Raw genomic sequence first — 17,090 nt, forward strand, 5'->3', positions numbered from 1 at the left:
GAATCGCCGCTTTGCCGCGTCGAGCTTCTCCTCAGACATGCTGCGGCGGAATGTCGTCAGCTGCAGGTCTTTTGTGCACGCAGCGAGAAGGACGGACTGCGGCGACATGCACTTCTGCATTGCGCGGAACTGCTCGCGGCACGACCAGGTGACGGAGATGGTGCGGCCCTGCGCACACGTCGAGAAGTCTGCACAACGCCAGCACGGCAGACAGAGTGAGCGGGAGAGCGCAGGCGAGGGAAGCGATGAGGAGGGGAAGCGCACTCGCGACTTGCTCCTCGCACGCGCGGAGAGCTTCTGTGCGGCAGAGCGAGACGATGGCCTCCTCTTCCTTCCTGCTGAGCGCAAACCGGGACATCCTGAGCGGAGTGGGAGCGTGCCGAAGAGGGACGATGGCCAACCCGCAACTCGTTGCTCCCGACAGTCTGCCTCTGCTCGCTCGTGCAAGGATCTGCTCAGCTCGTAGACACAGAGCAGTGCGTCTAGGTACTTTCTGTCGGCGCTTCTCGGCGATCGCGCTGACTCGTGCTCGTCTGCAGCTCTCGGCAACTTTCCCTCGAAGCGGCACCTCGAGCGTCGGCCGCGCAGCTTGATGCTAGCCCGGCAGTGCGCCAGAGGCTTCAAGAGCTCTGCACAAGCCGCCGCGCCCGACCTTGCCGCCGCGGTCGCCCAGCTTCCCGCCTTTCTCGTCCCTTCGTTCGCCAACTCAAGAACGCGAAGCGGTAATGAGGCAGAGGTAGCGCCTGCAGACGGCGCAGTGGGGAGAAGGAAACATTGTCAGTCTATAGCACACTTCAAGTCGCCTCGGATCCGCGACCTCGTTGACACGTCCCGCTTGTCCGCAGCCTCACCGCCTTCGAAGCGCTGGTCTGCTACGTCCAGGCGCACCTCCGCCTTGGCAAGGCCTGTGGCGGCGCCATTACCTCTCCTGTGTGCGGCACACCCCTCCACCAGTCGCCATGCTTCGACTGCGGCGATTGCGACAGTAGAATCCGCTGCTCCTTCGACCAAGAAGCGCCGCCGGCGCGTTCCCTCCCAGCCGCCATTTTCGTTCGAACAATCACCGCAGCATGAAGACTTCCGCTCGACCAGCTCCGGCCGGATAGACGTCATGCAGCGGTTGTCGAAGCTCCCGCGGCCGCTGAAACTGCCGGCGTTTCGCGAAGGACGTCAAATCATCCTGGATTGCGACCGACTCGACGATGTCGCCCCCGTGCGATACCTCGCCCTCGAAGGAATCAGCTCGGGGCTGGACGCCGAGGCCGAGCGGCTCATCAACCAGGCAGTCGCGTGCATCCGCCAACGACGACCAGACATCCCTTTTCCCGTCCTCGCCAGTCTCTACGAATATCCCACCTGGGCTCTCGGAGCGAAGAACCGATGGCAGTCAGTGTACGACTTGACGAACGCAGCCATCGCACGCGGCATCTTCACGCGCAAGATCATCGCTGGCCGAATGCGCGCTCTGTTCGAGCAGCAGCGATACGCGGACGTGACGGCGGCGTGGGCGCTCTTCGCCGAGCACGATATCGAGCCTATTGCGAGCGACTACGACGAGGCCATCGGCGCCTTTTTGCGCAACGTCGAGCTGTCGAAGGCGCAGGCGCTCCTTGCCGAGAAGGCCAGCAAGGGTTTCCCGACCACGGCGCGCACATCGATTACGCTCCTCGGTGGAATGTCGCTGTACGGCGGGAATCGCGTCATGGAGGAGCGCCTGCTCACGAGCGCGAGCGAGGAGGACCTCGACAACGGGACGGCGATCAAGCAGGACGTGCGCGTGCTCAACACGCTCCTCTCGGTCCGGCTTGGGCGCCGGGCGCTGCGAGACGCTCTCGCTGTGCTCGACGAGTACGACTTCTCCGCTTTCCCAGCCAGCCTCCTCGACGACCTGCGCGGCTTGTCCCACCCGCCTGTTCTCGCCTCCACCGACCCCTCCTTCCATTCCCGTCCCCGTCCCGACTCGGCCACTATCGTCAGTCTCGTCGGCATGGCGTTACGAGAGCAGCGCGTCGACCTTGCGCAACTCGTCCTCGTCGAGTCGCAGCGCGCCGGCATTCCCTTCAACGACCATGTCGCTGCCGCCGTCTTGCGAACACTCCTCGCACGGAACGATCCGGCCGCCGCCGAGACGTTCGTTGACAATCTCGCCGAGGGCACCGCACGTCTCGGCAACATCACCCTGCCAAAAATGGCTCCGTCCGTCCTGTCGTACGAAGTCCTGCTCGCTGGCATGCTGCGTCACCGCGGATTGAGCGGCGCCAATGCCTGCTTCCGCCGGCGCCTCGAGCGCGACGGCAAAGGCACTCGCGTCAGCGAGGGCATGACGCGCGCGCTCGTGCAGCATCTCGCGCTCGAAGCCGACAGCGAGGTCCGCGTCTCGGCCCGCGTGCTGAACCAGGTGCGGCGCTTTACGGAGGGCAGGACGCGCGCGACGCCGCAGCATCTGAGCGTCCTCATGCGCGCGGCATGGGCGCGCGAGCGCGAGTTTCAGCACCACTTCGGTGGTCCGGAGCCGCTGCCCGAGGCAGAGTTCCCGATGCCGGCGCTCGACGAGCTGCCGAACGAGCGCTCGAAGCTGCGACACTCGCCGCCTGCGCCGGACGCCGCGACGTACGTTCCGCCAGAGGCGGCGCTACTCGTCAGCCCGTCGGGTCGGCACAGCGACCAGTCGCCCGTCTCCCGCCTGCGCCAGTCCCTCTCCGATCGCAACGCACAGCACGACCGCGAGACCTCGCGACACGTACTGCGCAACGACTACCTGATCCGCTACATTGCCGCCAAGTGGGAATACTTGCAGTCGCAGGTGATCGACCTCGGCGTCCGACCGACGTACCACCATATCTGCATCCTCATGCGCGCCTACTTCCGCATGGGCGACGCCAAGGGCGCCTCGCTCGCGCTGCACTACGCGCTCGAGGAGCTACACCTCGACCCGCATCCGGCGTACTACTCGACTCTCATCTCGGGCCACGCGCGCCTCGGGGACTTCGACGCCGCGAGTCGCGCGTACAAGGAGTTCCAAGCAACGGGCCTCGAGCCGGACCGCAACCTGTACGCGGCGCTGGCGATGCGCTTTGCGCGGCAGCGCGATCCGCGAGGCGTCGAGCGCGTCTTCGAGTTCATGCGGGAGCAGCTCCGCAGTCGCGCGCCGCACCCTCAGATCCGGGCGCAGTCGGTGCGGCAGCAAACTGCGGCTAGCGCCTCTGCCTCGGGATCCGCGTCGCCCTCGTCCGATGGCTCGCCAGCGGCGATCCTCCCGTACGACCCGACACTCGATCCGGTCTTCGTCTCGATCCTCTACCGCGCGCTCACGTCGTCGAACCAGTACATGGCCGCGCAGGAGCGCGTCGCCGACTCGCTCGAACGCGGCCTCGTGCCCGACGCGATCCTGCTCCGCGTGCTCGAGCGCACGCGCACGTGGATCCGGTGGAAAGAGTCGTCGGCGACGCGGCCGGGCGGGAGCGGGCGGACGGTGCGCACGGCGACGACGGGCGCCAAGGCTGGCGGCGTCGAGGTCGAGGGGAGCCTCGACGTGGAGCAGCTCGCCGAGATCAAGCACCTCAATGCGCTCAACATCTCGCGGGTGCGCAAGGCGCTTCAGAGGACGAAGCCCAAGGTGGAGAAGAAGGAGCTGCGCGAGTTGCTCGGGTACTGGGAGAAGGCTGAGCAGGACGCGCGGGAGGAGAGCAGGCGTGAGAAGATGGGCATCTAGACAAGTCGGTGAGGTTGTTGTGCCTCCTCTTGTTGTACGGTCTCGCGCAGTTCTTGTCGTTCCCGCACTTCGCATGTCGTTCCCGCAATTCGCATTATTCTCTCGCAACTTGTGGACGTCTACGGGACCAAGATTGCAGAAAAGCACGGCAACGGAAGGAGGGCGATACACAGGGAAAAGCAAAGGTGAGGGGCACTGCAGGAGGAAGAACCGCGAAAAGTGGAGGAAACAGAGAAAGAGAGACGAATAGAGGGGCACTGAAAGCCGAGCTGAACAACGGAGAGAGAGAGAGGAAGAGGAGGATCAAACGGAGGCGGGCGTCAAGCCCTTTTATGATGGCGCGAAACGGCCAGTCTAGGGAGTCGGAGCGGGACAGAAGGTATACGACCCTATGTTTGAGCGTAGCCCGTCTACTGGCGAAGAGGTCCACCGCGCGCGACAGCGCGGTCGAGAAGGTGCAGCGCCTCGTTGACGGCGCCGCGCTCGACGGTGAGGCGCTTGCGCGCGCCGGCGTCAATCGAGCACTGGAGCGTGGACTGCGGGACGAGCTCGGGCCGGCCGACAAACGTCTCGGACGTGACACCTGGCGGGGGAGGCGGCGTGCTCACGACGGGGCCGCCGCAGTAGGTGCGCTTGGCGACAACGTCGGCGAGCATTTGCAGGTCTGCCGAGTCGAGGTTACGTCAGGATTGTTGGTGCAGCGAGAGAGCGCAAAGAGAGCAGAGCCGCACCGGCAAAGGCGATGTTCGGGTGCTGCTTCAGGGCGGTCCATGCCTCGTTGCAGGGAACCGTCTCGACATCGGTGCTCGGGCTCGGCGACGACGGCTTGGCCTTGACGACAGCGCGCTCGACCTTGACGACCGAGGCGTCGCCCTCCTTGTTCGGCTTGCACGTGAGCGAGCCGCACAGCGTCGGGTCGCCGCAGCAGGGAAGGTCGGTCAGCGACTCGAAGAGGGCCGCCTCCTCGTCCGTCGCCTCGGGTGGCGGGGTCGGGATCTTGCGCGACGTCGAGTGCGAGGGGCAGTTGGTGCAGGGCTGGGTTGTGCAGACGGTCGAGGACAGCGCATTGCAGAAGGCCTTGCCGAACCTGTGCGCGAGGCCGGTCAACTGACGTCGCACATGAAAGATGCGAACAGCGAGACTCGAACGCACGGGTCATCAGAGCAGGCGGGGCAGTTCGAGGGGTCGCCACTGCAGACGGGCTGGGAGATTGTGATGGTACGGCCGGTCGAGTGCGGCTGCTCGATGGCCCAGACCGTCGGCGCCTTGGTGACCGACTTGCGCAGGCGAAGCGGGACAGCAGGCTCGTAAGACGTCTCGGCAAAGAGGATGTCGTCCGCGTCTTCAAGCTTGATCTGCGCAGCGGGCGAAGAAGCCGCGGCCAGTAGCGGGTTGGTGTGCAGGGGGATGGACGGGGAAGGGTTGATGTCGTAGCCGACCTGGGCGCAGAAGCAGTCTGCATCGGCCGAGCAGAATGTGCAACGCTGCCCGTGCGGCGAGGCGTCCGAGTTGGGTGCGAGCTGCGGGTGGGCGGGCGACGCGGGTCCGACGGCGTGGAAGTCGTTGAGCGGCGAGTGCACGTATGCCGAGTGCGCAGACGAGCTCGATGTGCCCGCAGGCGAGAGCACAGGCACGGGCGACTCGGCTGCGGAAGCGATCTGGTACAGCTGCTGCGCCGCGACGGGCGACGTCCCGGTGGCGGAAGCGACAACGGCCTGTGCCCGCACTGCAGCCGACCTCCGGGGACGCTTCGACGGCCCCGGTGATGCCAGATCGTCGAACTCCTGCGGCGTAGCACGCGCCTTGCCCTTGGCACTCGAACCCCTCCCTCCTGCCAACCCTGCCGCTTGTGCCGGCCCGCTCTGTGCGCGCTCCAGCTCGCGGCGAAGAGCCTCGACCTCCTTCTTCAACGAGTCGTTCTCCTGCTGGAGCGCGACCGTCTCGAGCTTGGCCTTCTGGGCCTGCTGCTGGTAGAAGACACACTTCTCGCCCTCGCCGGCTTCGAGTTGCCGGACCTTCTCCTCGAGCTCGGCGACATACTCTTGGCGGCGTTCGCGGAAGGCCTTCTGCGAGGTGCGTCCCCCACCCTTCTGCAAATCGGCAAGGCAATTCGGGATGAGCGAGGGAGAGTCGGGTCGCGCGAGAGAGCGGCAACGGAAGAAGGGGAAACGCACCGCGCCATCGTCGTCCTTCTTGGTGCTCTTGCGGCCGGGCTTTGGTCTTGGCGGAACCACCCACTCCTGTGAGCCAGCACCAAGCAGCGCGGCGCGCGAAGGCAAGAGTCAGCGCTTCCGCCCGTCCGCAACGAGCGCGAGCGCGAAGGAAACTCGGCGCGGGCGCCACACTGCTTCCGCCGCCCTGCTGCGCCGCCCGTGCGCTCCAATCCGTCTCTGAGCGCGATACCGAAGCTGCCGCGCCATCCCGAGCCACCCGGTCGCGCGAGGGGAATTGCCTCGGCACGTCCCGCTGCATCGCCCTCGCTCGATGGGGCCTGCTCAAGCGAGGGATCGCCCACGCTGACCCGTGCTACAGCGCCAGTCGCGAGCTGCTCGGAGTCCGCTGGGCGCAATCGAAGCGGTGGACGCTCCCCGCCGAGGCGGGGGCACGGAGGCCGGGTCCTGCACTCACCCTTGACGGCTTGACGAGGCACTTGGGCTCGGATCGGTCCGCAGGCGGCGCTGCCAGCATAGCGGGCGGCATCTTTGTGCTGCACAGCGACGCGGATCGAGAGAGCGCGGCGAGAGAGGCGGCGGCGGCAAGAGCTGGCGGCGTCGTCGGGCGCGACGAGAGCGTGGGCGACCCTCCAGGCTCTCTCGCCCTCTCGTTTGATCGGGACTAGGGTGCTCTGCAGACGGCGCGTTACTTTCTCGTACACTGCGCTGCCCGCTCAGATCCCGCGATCAAGCGGCTGTAGACCGCAGAGGGGTTATCAGACCAGCTCGCGAAACTGGTCGGTCTTGCTCATCGCGGCCTCCTAGCCAGTCAGAGCACGCTTGGGTCACGCTACCGCTTTGTCCGAGTCCAAGCGCGGACGCCACACTCGGAAGGAACAGGCTTGCCACCCAGACACCTCGCTCGGACGCCGCTCTTCCTGTCGGCGAACATCGCGCGATCCTTACGAGTGCGAGCGACATCCGTCCCGCACCCTCTCCTCGGAAACTCTCATCTTCGCCTCCTCAGCGTGCGGAGGTACCGATCCAGAAGGACCCGCGGCAGCAATTGCAGCTTGAACGCCACCGGGCCTTCTCAAGCAGTTTCCCTCGCAGCGCCGTTTATTTGGAAGACTCGAGCCCGAGGAGCAAGGCGGGGAGCAATGTGAAGCTTACGAGGGAGGCGACATTAATGCGGTTTCCAGAAAGGTGGCAAGCGAAAAGGCGTTCTGGGCACTCGCACTTCAGGATCGCGACCTCGTTAGCCGAAATATTGAGCGGCATGAGCATAGGCAATGCGAGAGCAAGCTTGAGTCGGCTTAATGCAAGACAGCTCGTTGCAGTCAGTCTCATCGGTGGCCAGCGCAGCCGTGCAGCGCTCCTTGTGCGGGAGGACAAGGCGAATGTGCGGCTAAGCGAGGCAAAGAAGGGCGTCCTTCTGCTCGCACACCCTGTGTAGACCCGAAACGTTGGCCGTCAGGTAAGAGGAGATGGTGGGCTCGCGGCCTTTGACGGTAAGGCGAGTAACGATGCGTGCCGAGGCAGACCTGCAGACCCCTCCAGAGGGTATTGCTGCCCCTGCTTCGCGTGTCTTTATCCTATTCGAGACTCAATGAGCGCTCGAGGGTCGAACTCGTCCCGTGCACCAGCGAGACGCATCCGAGTTGAGCGACTCGGAGTAGATGAGCGGAAGAGACGGAGACCAGCACGGGAGGAAGCGGGGACAGCGAGGTCGGCTCTCGATAGCCTTCAGAGTACCTCAAACACGGTCCAGACACGCTTCTGAGCAAGCAGGAGGTTGTGGTCGAGGGTCAGCGGGCACGAGGCGGTGTTCGGCGCAGCAGCGAGTCGGGCGCTCTCGTCCTCTCCACTGCCGCGCTCCAGCTGCCTGCTCTCCCCTTGGACCCCGTGCGATTGCAGCTGGCTCGCCGCTGACCGGCCCAGCTCGCCCCGTCTCTCGCGGTGTCCGCATCGCTCGTCCCCCCGCACTCGTCAGACCCGAATCTCCGAAACAAGGCGAGCACCGCTCCTGGTCCCGTCTGTGCTGCTCGAGCTGACTCACACTCTGGTCACAGACTTGCACACGAGCGGACTCGGGCCCAGGATGTGCGCTCGCCGTTCTACCCCCACCCTGCACCGCCCTCGTGCCCCCTGCTGACCTCGCCCCTCCCGCGTGCGCTTACCGCGCCGAGCAGGTTCTCCCGCAGCCGGTCCAACACGACCCGCTCGGCCACGTCCGACTACATCGACCGCGAAGACTACGCCGACCGCGACCGCCCGCAGCAGCAGCACAACCCGACTCGCCCGGTCGACAAGGACAAGGCCGAGACCGAGCTCCAGAACGCCCTCAAGAAGGCGACGAACCCGGACGAGACGGCCCCGAAGCAGAAGCATGTGCGCAGTGAGTCGCGCAATCCTCCTGACGCTGTCTGCGAATGCTGGCCGCACTGGCTCAGCCTTCGAATGGCTTGCTCTTGAGGAAATGCTCGACTCACGCACGCTTTCTGCAGAGGCCATCGTCTTCACATGGGACTATCGCTCGTCGGCGTCGATCTGGTCGACCCTCCGCGTGCTCCCCATCCTCTCGGACGAGGTGCAAACGTTCAAGGCCTTGATCACGGTGCACAAGATCTTGCAGGAGGGTCACTCGATCGTGCGTAATTGCCTGCTGTCTGTACAAGAGGCAGTCGCTGAACTTGCAATCCGGGGTGCGCAGACCCTCAAGGAGGCACAAAATCAGACCTCGTGGCTCGAGACGTGCGCACGAACAGTCGGTGGTGATGCGACTCGCGGTACGTGCTCTATCAAATATCGAGACGCAATCCGGGTCTGACACTGCGCTTGCGCTCTGTAGGCTACGGCGCTCTGATCCGCGCCTACGTCAAGCTCATTCTCGCCAAGCTCAAGTTCCACAAGCACCACACCGCTTTCAACGGCCTCTTCGAGTACGAAGAGTACATTGCGCTGCGCGGCATCGACGACCCGAACGAAGGGTGAGCGCAATCACAGGATCCTTTTGCACGAGCCGCACTGACCTTCTGTCACCGATAGGTTTGAGACGATCATGGACCTCATGAACCTGCAGGACGACATCGATTCGTTCCAGAAGCTCATCTTTGCGCACTTCCGCGGCTCGGCCAACAACGAGTGCCGCATCTCGGCGCTCGTGCCGCAGGTCAAGGAGTCGTACGGCATCTACCGCTTCATCATCAGCATGTTGCGGGCCATGTACCGCCGCACCGACTCGATGGACGCGCTCGAGCCTCTCAAGGACCGCTACGACCACCAGCACTTTGCGCTGCGCAAGTTCTACTACGAGTGCTCGAACCTCAAGTACCTCACGGGCCTCATCAACGTGCCCAAGCTCCCGCAGGAGCCGCCGTCGCTTGTCGACTCGGGTGACACGCCCGACCTCCCTCGCCGCCCTCCTCCCTCTGCCGCCCCGACCCCGCCGCCCGCTCCGCCTTCGGCCGGGATCGACATCGACGAGCAGCGGCGCGCGCTCGAGGAGTACGAGCGGAAGCAGGCTGCGCTGGTCGCGCAGCGCGAGACCGAGGCGCAGCGCGTGCGCGACGAGCAGGCGCGGCAGGAGCGCGAGTTTGCCGAGCAGCAGCGCCTGCAGCAGCAGCGGGAGCGCGAGGCGCAGGAAGCGCTCGAGCGCCAGTTGCGCGAGCAGCAGATGATGGGCGTCAGCCAGGGGCGGATCGCAGAGCTCGAGCGCGAGATCCTGGGGCTCAGGGGCCAGTGGGAGCGCGATCAGATGATGCTCGAGCGGTACGATGCGGTGCGTGTTGAGCGTCCTCTCCTCCTTGACTGCTCTGGCTCACTCAAGAATCGCACATGCAGCGTGTCAAAGCGCTCGAGGGCGAGCTCGCCAACGTCAGCCAGACGATCCAGCAGCAGCTCTCGTCAAAGGACCAGATGCTCCAGCAGCTGCAGGAGCAGGTGACGCTCTGGCGCAACAAGTATGAGGCGCTCGCCAAGCTCTACTCGCAGCTCCGCAACGAGCACCTCGAGATGCTCGCCAAGTACAAGCAGATGCAGCTCAAGGCCAACTCGGCGCAGGAGGCGATCGACAAGATGGAGCGCATGGAGCGCGACGTCAAGGCCAAGAACCTCGAGCTCGCCGACATGATCCGCGAGCGCGACCGCGCGCGCTTCGAGCTCGACCGCATCAAGTCGAGCCAGAAGGAGGAGGTCGAGCGGCTCAAGCGCGACCTGCGCTTTGCCGAGGAGCGCTTCGAGGACGCGTCGCGCAGCAAGGGCTCCGAGGTGTCGACCATCATGGGCAAGTTTGGCCGCCAGGTCGAGGAGCTTGAGTCGTCGCTGCGGACCAAGCAGGAGCGCATCGACGAGCTCCTCGCCAAGCTCGACAACCAGCGTGGCGAGGCGGACCGCGTGCGCGACGAGAAGGACCAGGAGATTGCCATCATGCAGGAGGGCATGGACGACACGATCCGGCAGCTGTCCGAGCTGCAGCTGTCGCAGGGCATGAATGACGAGGCCGTCAACGCCCAGATCGACAACCTCGTGCTCGACCAGGCGCAGAAGTTCAACGACATCATCGACTCGATCCTCCAGGCGTGCGCGCACAAGGTCGACGACGCGATGTACGAGATCGAGTCGCCCATGCACGACGGCAACCAGAACTCGACGCCCGAGTACACGCTCTCGATGATCGAGAAGGCAACGACGAGCGCGACCGAATTCGCTATGGTCTTCAGCCTGTACCTCTCGCGCGACAAGGGCGGCGAGATCGTCGAGGTCATCAAGTCGGCCAACACGTTCGCGCAGGACATTGCCGAGGTCCTCACCAACACCAAGGGCCTCTCGCGCCTCGCGCCCGACGATGCCGCTATCGACGCTCTCGTCAAAACGGGCAAGGTGCCCGGCGACGCCGCGCTCAAGTTCTTCAACGCCGTCCAGTCGTACCGCCTGCAGGGCTCGCAGCCCGACACGCGCAAGGAGATCGTCGTGCGCAACAACATGGAGGTTCGCAGCGCGCTCTCCAAGCTCGCCACGATGGTCGAGGGCCTCAAGCCCAAGGCGGGCGCTGGCAGCCTCGCCAAGGCCAATGGCGACCTGGGCGACCTCGTCGAGTCGGAGATGCAGGCGGCGGCGCGCGCGATCGAGGCGGCGACCGAGCGGCTGCAGGCCATCATGGCGCGCCCGAAGGACTCGCGCCTCGGCTCGACCGACTTGCAGGTGCACGACGCGATCCTCGCGAGTGCACTCGCCATCACAAACGCGATCGGCCGCCTCATCAAGGCTGCGACCGACTCGCAGCAGGAGATTGTCGCGCAGGGCAAGGGGTCGAGCACGTCGACGGCATTCTACAAGCGCAACCACCGCTGGACCGAGGGCCTCATCTCGGCCGCCAAGGCGGTCGCGCGCGCGACGACGTTCCTGATCGAGACGGCCGACGGCGTCATCACGGGCCACAAGACGCTCGAGCAGCTCATCGTCGCGTCGAACGAGGTTGCATCGGCAACGGCGCAGCTCGTGCAGGCGTCGCGCGTCAAGAGCGAGCTCATGTCGCGCACGCAGGAGCAGCTCGAGCTCGCGGCCAAGGCCGTCACGGACGCGTGCCGCGCGCTCGTGCGCCAGGTCAAGGCCATCACCGAGCAGCAGCTCAAGGCGGAGGACGACTTTGACCCCGACTCGCTCGACGCGCACCAGTTCAAGCTGCGCGAGATGGAGTGCCAGGTCGAGATCGTCACGCTCGAAAAGAACCTTGCCGATGCACGGCGGCGGTTGGGCGTGTTCAGGCGGTCGAACTATCACAAGGAGGACGAGTAGAATGGGCTATCTCCTCAATCGACACTCTCTCGTGTGCAAAGTCCATGGTTGAAACGGGACTGCGAGTTGGCAGAAAGTGACGACAATCTACTCCGAGTCGGCCGCGTTCTCGTCCTGCGCGACCCGCTGTTTGCGCTTGCTCGCCGCGCGCCGCTTCCCCGGGTGCAGCGTGATGCCATCGACAATGGTTTGCAGTTCGCGGTCGACGCCAAGCTGTCGCGCCAGCGACGAGAGCGGAACTTTGGTGCTCAGGAGGCGTTGGCTGGAAGGAAGGGAAGATCAGCCTCACGCCTGCTAAGATCAGGCTCATCTGTGACGCACGCGTGCATGGCGGTCACGACGTCCGACTCGTTGATCACGGACGAGCGGCCGGCGCGGGACGCGGCGTGCGAGGCGCTCTTCGTGAGCGTGGCGAAGAAGTCTTGCGAGCTGCGAGGCGATGATCAGCATCAGCGGCGAGGCCTCTCTCCTGTGCAAAGACAGAAAAGCAGCAGACGCACGCGTCCATGAGCGCCTCGACTGCGGCCTCGTCCAGCTTGACGCTCGGGCCGAGGAACTGCTGGAAGAGCGCCTTCTGCTTTGATCGCGGCAAGTCGACGACGGGGTCGCCGTTGCGCGTGAAGCTGTGTGTGCGAAAACGTCAGTGGGAATGTCGAGGCGAGGACGAGACATGCCAACGTACCGCTGCTTCTTGTTGCCAGCACGCGACCCTGCAGGCGCGAGGCGCTTCTTGCGGTTCTCGGCTACGAGCGCAAGAGGCGGCGGGGTCGGTAGCCCCTCGGGCAAGGTAGGCCTGCGTAGTGTGCACCAGTGAGCACCAGTGAGCAATACGCGGACCGAGAAGGCAGAGCGCAACGCACTCAGGCCCTGCGGCGAAGTGCTGTCCGACCCAGTCGTATGCTCCGTCATCGGCGACGTCCGAGTAGGCGTTCTCGCCCGCCTCCTCCTCGACGGCTCGCCCCTTGCCCTTCGCTTCCCACGGAATACGTTCTGCCTCTTCTTCCTCTTCGGCACCAATCTCCCCATCCTGCTCGTCCTCGAATCCGCCGCCAAACTCGGGCAGCTCGAACTCGTGGTCCTCCGGTCCGAACTGAGGGAAGGACATCGCGTCTCCCTGTTCCTGCACCTCTTCAGCGTCGCGCGCAAGGTCGCCTTCGTCGGCGAGCGAGAGCGGGAGGGAGAGGCGAGCTGCCGAGAGGTCGGCAAAACCGGACGCGATGGAGAGGCGAGTGCCGGACGTGGAGGCTGCGGCGGGGGAGTCAACCTCCGAAGGAGCGAAGGACGTCTCGCTGCAGGATGGGCGTAAGTGACATGGCTTTACAAGGAACGTAAGACGGCGTGGTCGCACCGGCCCAGCTCGCTTCCCATGCTGAAGCGCCCTACTGCGCCAAAGTCGTGTTGTGACAAGTCTTCTCGATCCATCTCGCCTCCGGCCTCGTCGTGCTTGTCCGCATCACGCCCAGGCCCGCGGCGGACAAGGAAACGGGACAAGTCCTCCGCAAGCGGTGCTGCGCGCCTACCCCGCTCGACGGATGCGACGGATGCGACGGATGCGACAGAGAGGATGCTGCTGCGACGCGAGCGCGAGCGCTCGGACGCCGCGGGCGATAGAAGCGGGATTGAAGCGCGACCTTCGGAAAAGGAGCGCGAAAGTCGGCGGGAAGGGAGGAGGGAACCGGCGACTTCGGTAGCAGAGGACATCGAGGTGTCGTGTGAGGAGAAAGAGGCGTCGGCAACCTGTGTCGAGTCGTTGGGTCCGAGGGAACGGCCAAAGGGAGACGACGCGTGTTCGGCGACGGGCGCCAAGGAGGAGCGTCGCGGGATGTACGAATCTCGCCGAAGGCTTACTGGGGCGTAAGACGTCTCGTCGGAGTCGTCGGGCGTAGGCGGAGGAAGATCGGGCACTGGCGGCACGGCATTAGGGCGAAGGTTTGAAAGCCAGAAGAGACAAGCAGGACTCACTGCGTGAGAGGGCGCGCAGCAATCCACCCGGCGTATACTCCTTTCTCACCGCACTCGCGCTCATTCGGCGCTTGCGTTCGCTCAGGACAGCCTGAACTTGCTTAGGTGTGCGGTCGCGCATCGAGCGGCGTCGCTTGGCCGGCGTCTGCAGCGCAGCCGCCTCGGTCAGACCGGCGTGCATCGTCTTCGCCGTAGACTTGGTCAAGAGCGTGTCGTCTTCCGTCGCTGGCGCAAGGTTGGCGAGCCTTGACTCGCGCAAGGGCGTGTCGGCAGCAGCGATTGCCCGGACCTGCAGGAGGGAGAGGTCAGCGGAAGGCCCCCAAGTGAAGTCGTCGCCGACGCACGTATTCCGAGTGCGAAATCTTGCGACCACTGCCGGGTGTCCTGCCGCCTGGGAGGCCCACGCCGAGCGAATCCATCGAGGTGGGGAGACACAAACAATGCGGGACAACACCGTCGACAGCAGCAGGCGGAGCTGAACAAGCTCGAGATGCTTTGTGAGAGTCTGTTCGGTGTCCAATGGACTGGCTGGCACAATTGAGCGGCGAGAGAGCGAGCGAGAGCGAAGTGTTGATCGAGAAGGAGACGGCGCCGACGAGAACGAGTCGTCGTCCCTCTTCCGCTCACCGAGGTTTGCGCGATGCAGAGCGTGTTGTGCACGGCAGAGCTGCCCGCCTTTGACCGCAGCACGGGCCAGCTCTCGCTCGCCCAGCACCACCTCGTCTCGTCTCCTCTCTCGATCCTCGACAGCTTCTCGACCCCGCACGCTCTCCTGTTCGACCGCCCGCCCGCACAGGCGTACCAGCAACCGTCTGCAGCCGATGTCACGGATGAGCAGCCGCGCCGTAAGCGCCGACGCAAGTCTCGTCCCGACGAATCCTCCTCGCCGGCAGAATGGGCCCTGCACCGCGACAAGCTCGAACGCCAGTCCACGACGGATCGCGAATCTGACGAGCACCACGCCAGCATCTCACTCGGCCTGTCGGCCGCAATCGACGCGGTCAGGGACGCATGGCTCGGGCAGCGGGCAGACGACGACGGCTGGATGGGCAAGCTGGACGAGCGCGTCGTCTGGCGCGACGGACGCGACCTACGCGAGGAGCTCGACCTCGTCAAACTCGCAGCTGAGCAGGCCGACGAGGGGTCGCCCGAGTTGCTGGGAATCCAAGACTCTGCTGCGCAGCTTCCGCTCGCATCCCTCTTCCGTCGCATCATCCGGAACGACTCGCAGAGTTCTCCCGTTCATTTGCGGGTCATCCGGAGGGAGGCGGAGGAGGAGGCGACTGTCGCCCGTCTGCTGGTGCCGCCTTCCAGCGGCTTCTTAGTATCTGACATGTCGACCTGGTCCGCGCGCTCGTCTGGAATCGCTCAGCTCGGCCAGTCACTCGGCGGCTGGGACGTCCTGCTCATTGAGTGCGTCTCCGCTCTGCACATGCTGTACTGTGCTCTTGTCTGACTTGCTGTCGCACTGCTGCTCTTTCGCGCTGCCCTCACTCGCAGTCCGCCATGGCCGAACGCCTCAGCGACTCGCTCGTCAAGCTACGAGACCTTCGATCCGTACGACCTGTGGAAGCTCGACGTCCCAGCGCTTCTCGATGACAAGCCCGCACTGGTCTGCGTGTGGCTGACGAACCGCGTCAAGGTGCCATCTCTATCTGCGCTCTTCGCGCGACAGTACTCATGTGCGATTCTCGCAGTTCCGCCGGCTCGTCAAGGACAAGCTCTTTCCCGCCTGGCGCATCAAGCAGACGGCCGAATGGTACTGGATCAAGATCGCTTCGCAGTCGGGCGAGCCCGTCTGGTCGCTCGAAGCGAAAAACCGCCGGTGCTACGAGGGTGCGTGCCGCGGCGGCAGCGTCCTCAAAGAAGGTCTGATTTGCTCACGACCGCTTGTACAGGCTTGCTGCTGGGATACTATGTCCCACCGGGCGCAAAGAAGCTTACGCTCCCGACACTCCCGACCGACAAGGTCTTCCTTTCCACCCCAATCGGACACTCCCGCAAACCCGTAATCATCGGTGCGTGCCTCAGGAGAAACGCAACCGCTTTGACTGACGCCGATTCCCGCAGACCTGCTCCGCCCGTACCTCCTCGACTCGCGCAAACCGCCGAATGTCCTCGAACTCTTCGCGCGCATGACCCTGGCCGGACCGCTCGGCGCTCCCTCGGATCTGAAGAGCGCCGCAACGGTCAAAGACGGAGTCAAACGGGGCTTCTTCCTCGCCGTCGGCAACGAGGCGGTCAAGTTCAACGTTGTGGACGAGGCGGATGACCCGGTCCGGGGCTGGGTGCGCGAGGGCGCGCTTTCGCCACGCGAGCGCGCGCCTGAAGTATCCGAGGGGCCCTTGTAGAGCAGGGGCATTGGGCAACTGAATCGTTGCATGCTCTAGTTCGGCTCTCGGCACTCCCGGCGGCATCTAGCTGACAATGGAGCGCAAGTGCAGCGTAACTTCCTTGTAAGAGCACTCGACTGTGCGCATGTCCGCCTTTATGGCCCTCCTGATACATATGCGTTGCGTTCCGTGCGGCTTATTGAGGAGCGCTCCGTCTGGCCGAAGTCGAGCAACCGGCGTTCGAGTTGCGATTGCTCCGCCTTCGTAGGACGTCACGTCACCAGATGGTGCAAGCGGGACCGTATAGCGTACTTAGCTTGCCGAAAAACTGTTCACAGGTGGCGGCCTTCTCAAAGCGCTCTCGAGAGCGGTACGAATCTTTACAGCAAGGATAGCTACCGATGGGCCCCCGGGCGCTTCCTGCTTGCGAGTGTCGCCGTGCGTGCTGTGTGTTTGCGTGCAGTCGCGATACTTGCTGCCTCCTGCCGCCCGCGAGGAACAGTTCAGCATGACGCCGGGACAAGCATAAGCAACGAGCTGCGCGCACGTTCTGCTGCCTGTGCTCCCGAAGGATTTCTTCGATGATCGGCTGGACCAGCAGCGCAAAGATGGCTCGCCACCAGGTCAGCACTTGGCCGCAGAAGGAATGAAGTTCGTGCCCGAAGCGCAGCTCACGGCGAGCTCTCTGGCCTGAAGAGACTGTGCAGAAAGTCAGCTTGAGTGCGATGCGCAATTGACAAGAGGATAACGCCTGCACACCTTGGTGTCAAGAATGCCGAAGTCGTACATTGCTTTCACTGCCATTAAGCAGACGGTGTGTCGGATGCCGCAATCAATCGGGTTTGGAACGGCGGACTTGGAAGCGTCGGGCTTCTTCAAGCGATATGGATGAGCTGCCACATCAGCAACGGGTCTGCCAGATTCCAAAGCGGATTTGACAAAGACTGCCGCCGCCGAGTTGTAATCCGTCAAGACAAAGTTTGTGCACTTGGTACACAGGCTGTAGCTGCCCCGACAGTGGCGTCAGTACATTGCTGCCCCGCGGCGAATGGGGAAAAACGGTTTTCACGCGATTAGTTGGCCGAGCAAAGTCTGTGCGTTTTTCTTGCGCGTCCACTTGTCCGATCCCGATGT

The 17,090-nt window shown here is 64.4% G+C and overlaps 5 protein-coding genes across 5 annotated transcripts; 3 read left to right on the plus strand and 2 right to left on the minus strand.

The window, feature by feature from the left end:
* Positions 1 to 1,111: 1,111 nt before the first annotated feature.
* JCM10292_007339 (uncharacterized protein) lies at positions 1,112 to 3,712 on the plus strand (the record flags this gene model as incomplete). Its single annotated transcript, XM_076651613.1, has 1 exon — positions 1,112 to 3,712. The coding sequence occupies one exon, from the start codon at positions 1,112 to 1,114 to the stop codon at positions 3,710 to 3,712; it is 2,601 nt and encodes an 866-aa protein (XP_076502811.1).
* Positions 3,713 to 4,122: 410 nt separating this feature from the next.
* Positions 4,123 to 6,412, minus strand: JCM10292_007340 (uncharacterized protein; the record flags this gene model as incomplete). Its single annotated transcript, XM_076651614.1, has 5 exons — positions 4,123 to 4,376; positions 4,444 to 4,799; positions 4,865 to 5,802; positions 5,887 to 5,952; positions 6,341 to 6,412. The coding sequence occupies 5 exons, from the start codon at positions 6,410 to 6,412 to the stop codon at positions 4,123 to 4,125; spliced, it is 1,686 nt and encodes a 561-aa protein (XP_076502812.1).
* Positions 6,413 to 7,391: 979 nt separating this feature from the next.
* On the plus strand, positions 7,392 to 11,661 carry SLA2 (Sla2p; the record flags this gene model as incomplete). Its single annotated transcript, XM_076651615.1, has 8 exons — positions 7,392 to 7,428; positions 7,938 to 7,968; positions 8,058 to 8,263; positions 8,373 to 8,515; positions 8,579 to 8,654; positions 8,717 to 8,855; positions 8,914 to 9,646; positions 9,709 to 11,661. The coding sequence occupies 8 exons, from the start codon at positions 7,392 to 7,394 to the stop codon at positions 11,659 to 11,661; spliced, it is 3,318 nt and encodes a 1,105-aa protein (XP_076502813.1).
* Positions 11,662 to 11,748: 87 nt separating this feature from the next.
* Positions 11,749 to 14,042, minus strand: JCM10292_007342 (uncharacterized protein; the record flags this gene model as incomplete). Its single annotated transcript, XM_076651616.1, has 8 exons — positions 11,749 to 11,923; positions 11,983 to 12,090; positions 12,162 to 12,284; positions 12,344 to 12,454; positions 12,522 to 12,950; positions 13,010 to 13,622; positions 13,678 to 13,912; positions 13,968 to 14,042. 8 exons carry the CDS (start codon positions 14,040 to 14,042, stop codon positions 11,749 to 11,751), a joined length of 1,869 nt encoding a protein of 622 aa, XP_076502814.1.
* Positions 14,043 to 14,263: 221 nt separating this feature from the next.
* On the plus strand, positions 14,264 to 15,974 carry JCM10292_007343 (uncharacterized protein; the record flags this gene model as incomplete). Its single annotated transcript, XM_076651617.1, has 5 exons — positions 14,264 to 15,036; positions 15,124 to 15,265; positions 15,321 to 15,459; positions 15,522 to 15,641; positions 15,694 to 15,974. The coding sequence occupies 5 exons, from the start codon at positions 14,264 to 14,266 to the stop codon at positions 15,972 to 15,974; spliced, it is 1,455 nt and encodes a 484-aa protein (XP_076502815.1).
* Positions 15,975 to 17,090: the final 1,116 nt, after the last annotated feature.

The sequence above is a fragment of the Rhodotorula paludigena genome (genome assembly GCF_050403205.1).
Source record: "Rhodotorula paludigena JCM10292 DNA, Rt_paludigena_JCM10292v1_ctg54, whole genome shotgun sequence".
Taxonomy (NCBI): domain Eukaryota; kingdom Fungi; phylum Basidiomycota; class Microbotryomycetes; order Sporidiobolales; family Sporidiobolaceae; genus Rhodotorula; species Rhodotorula paludigena.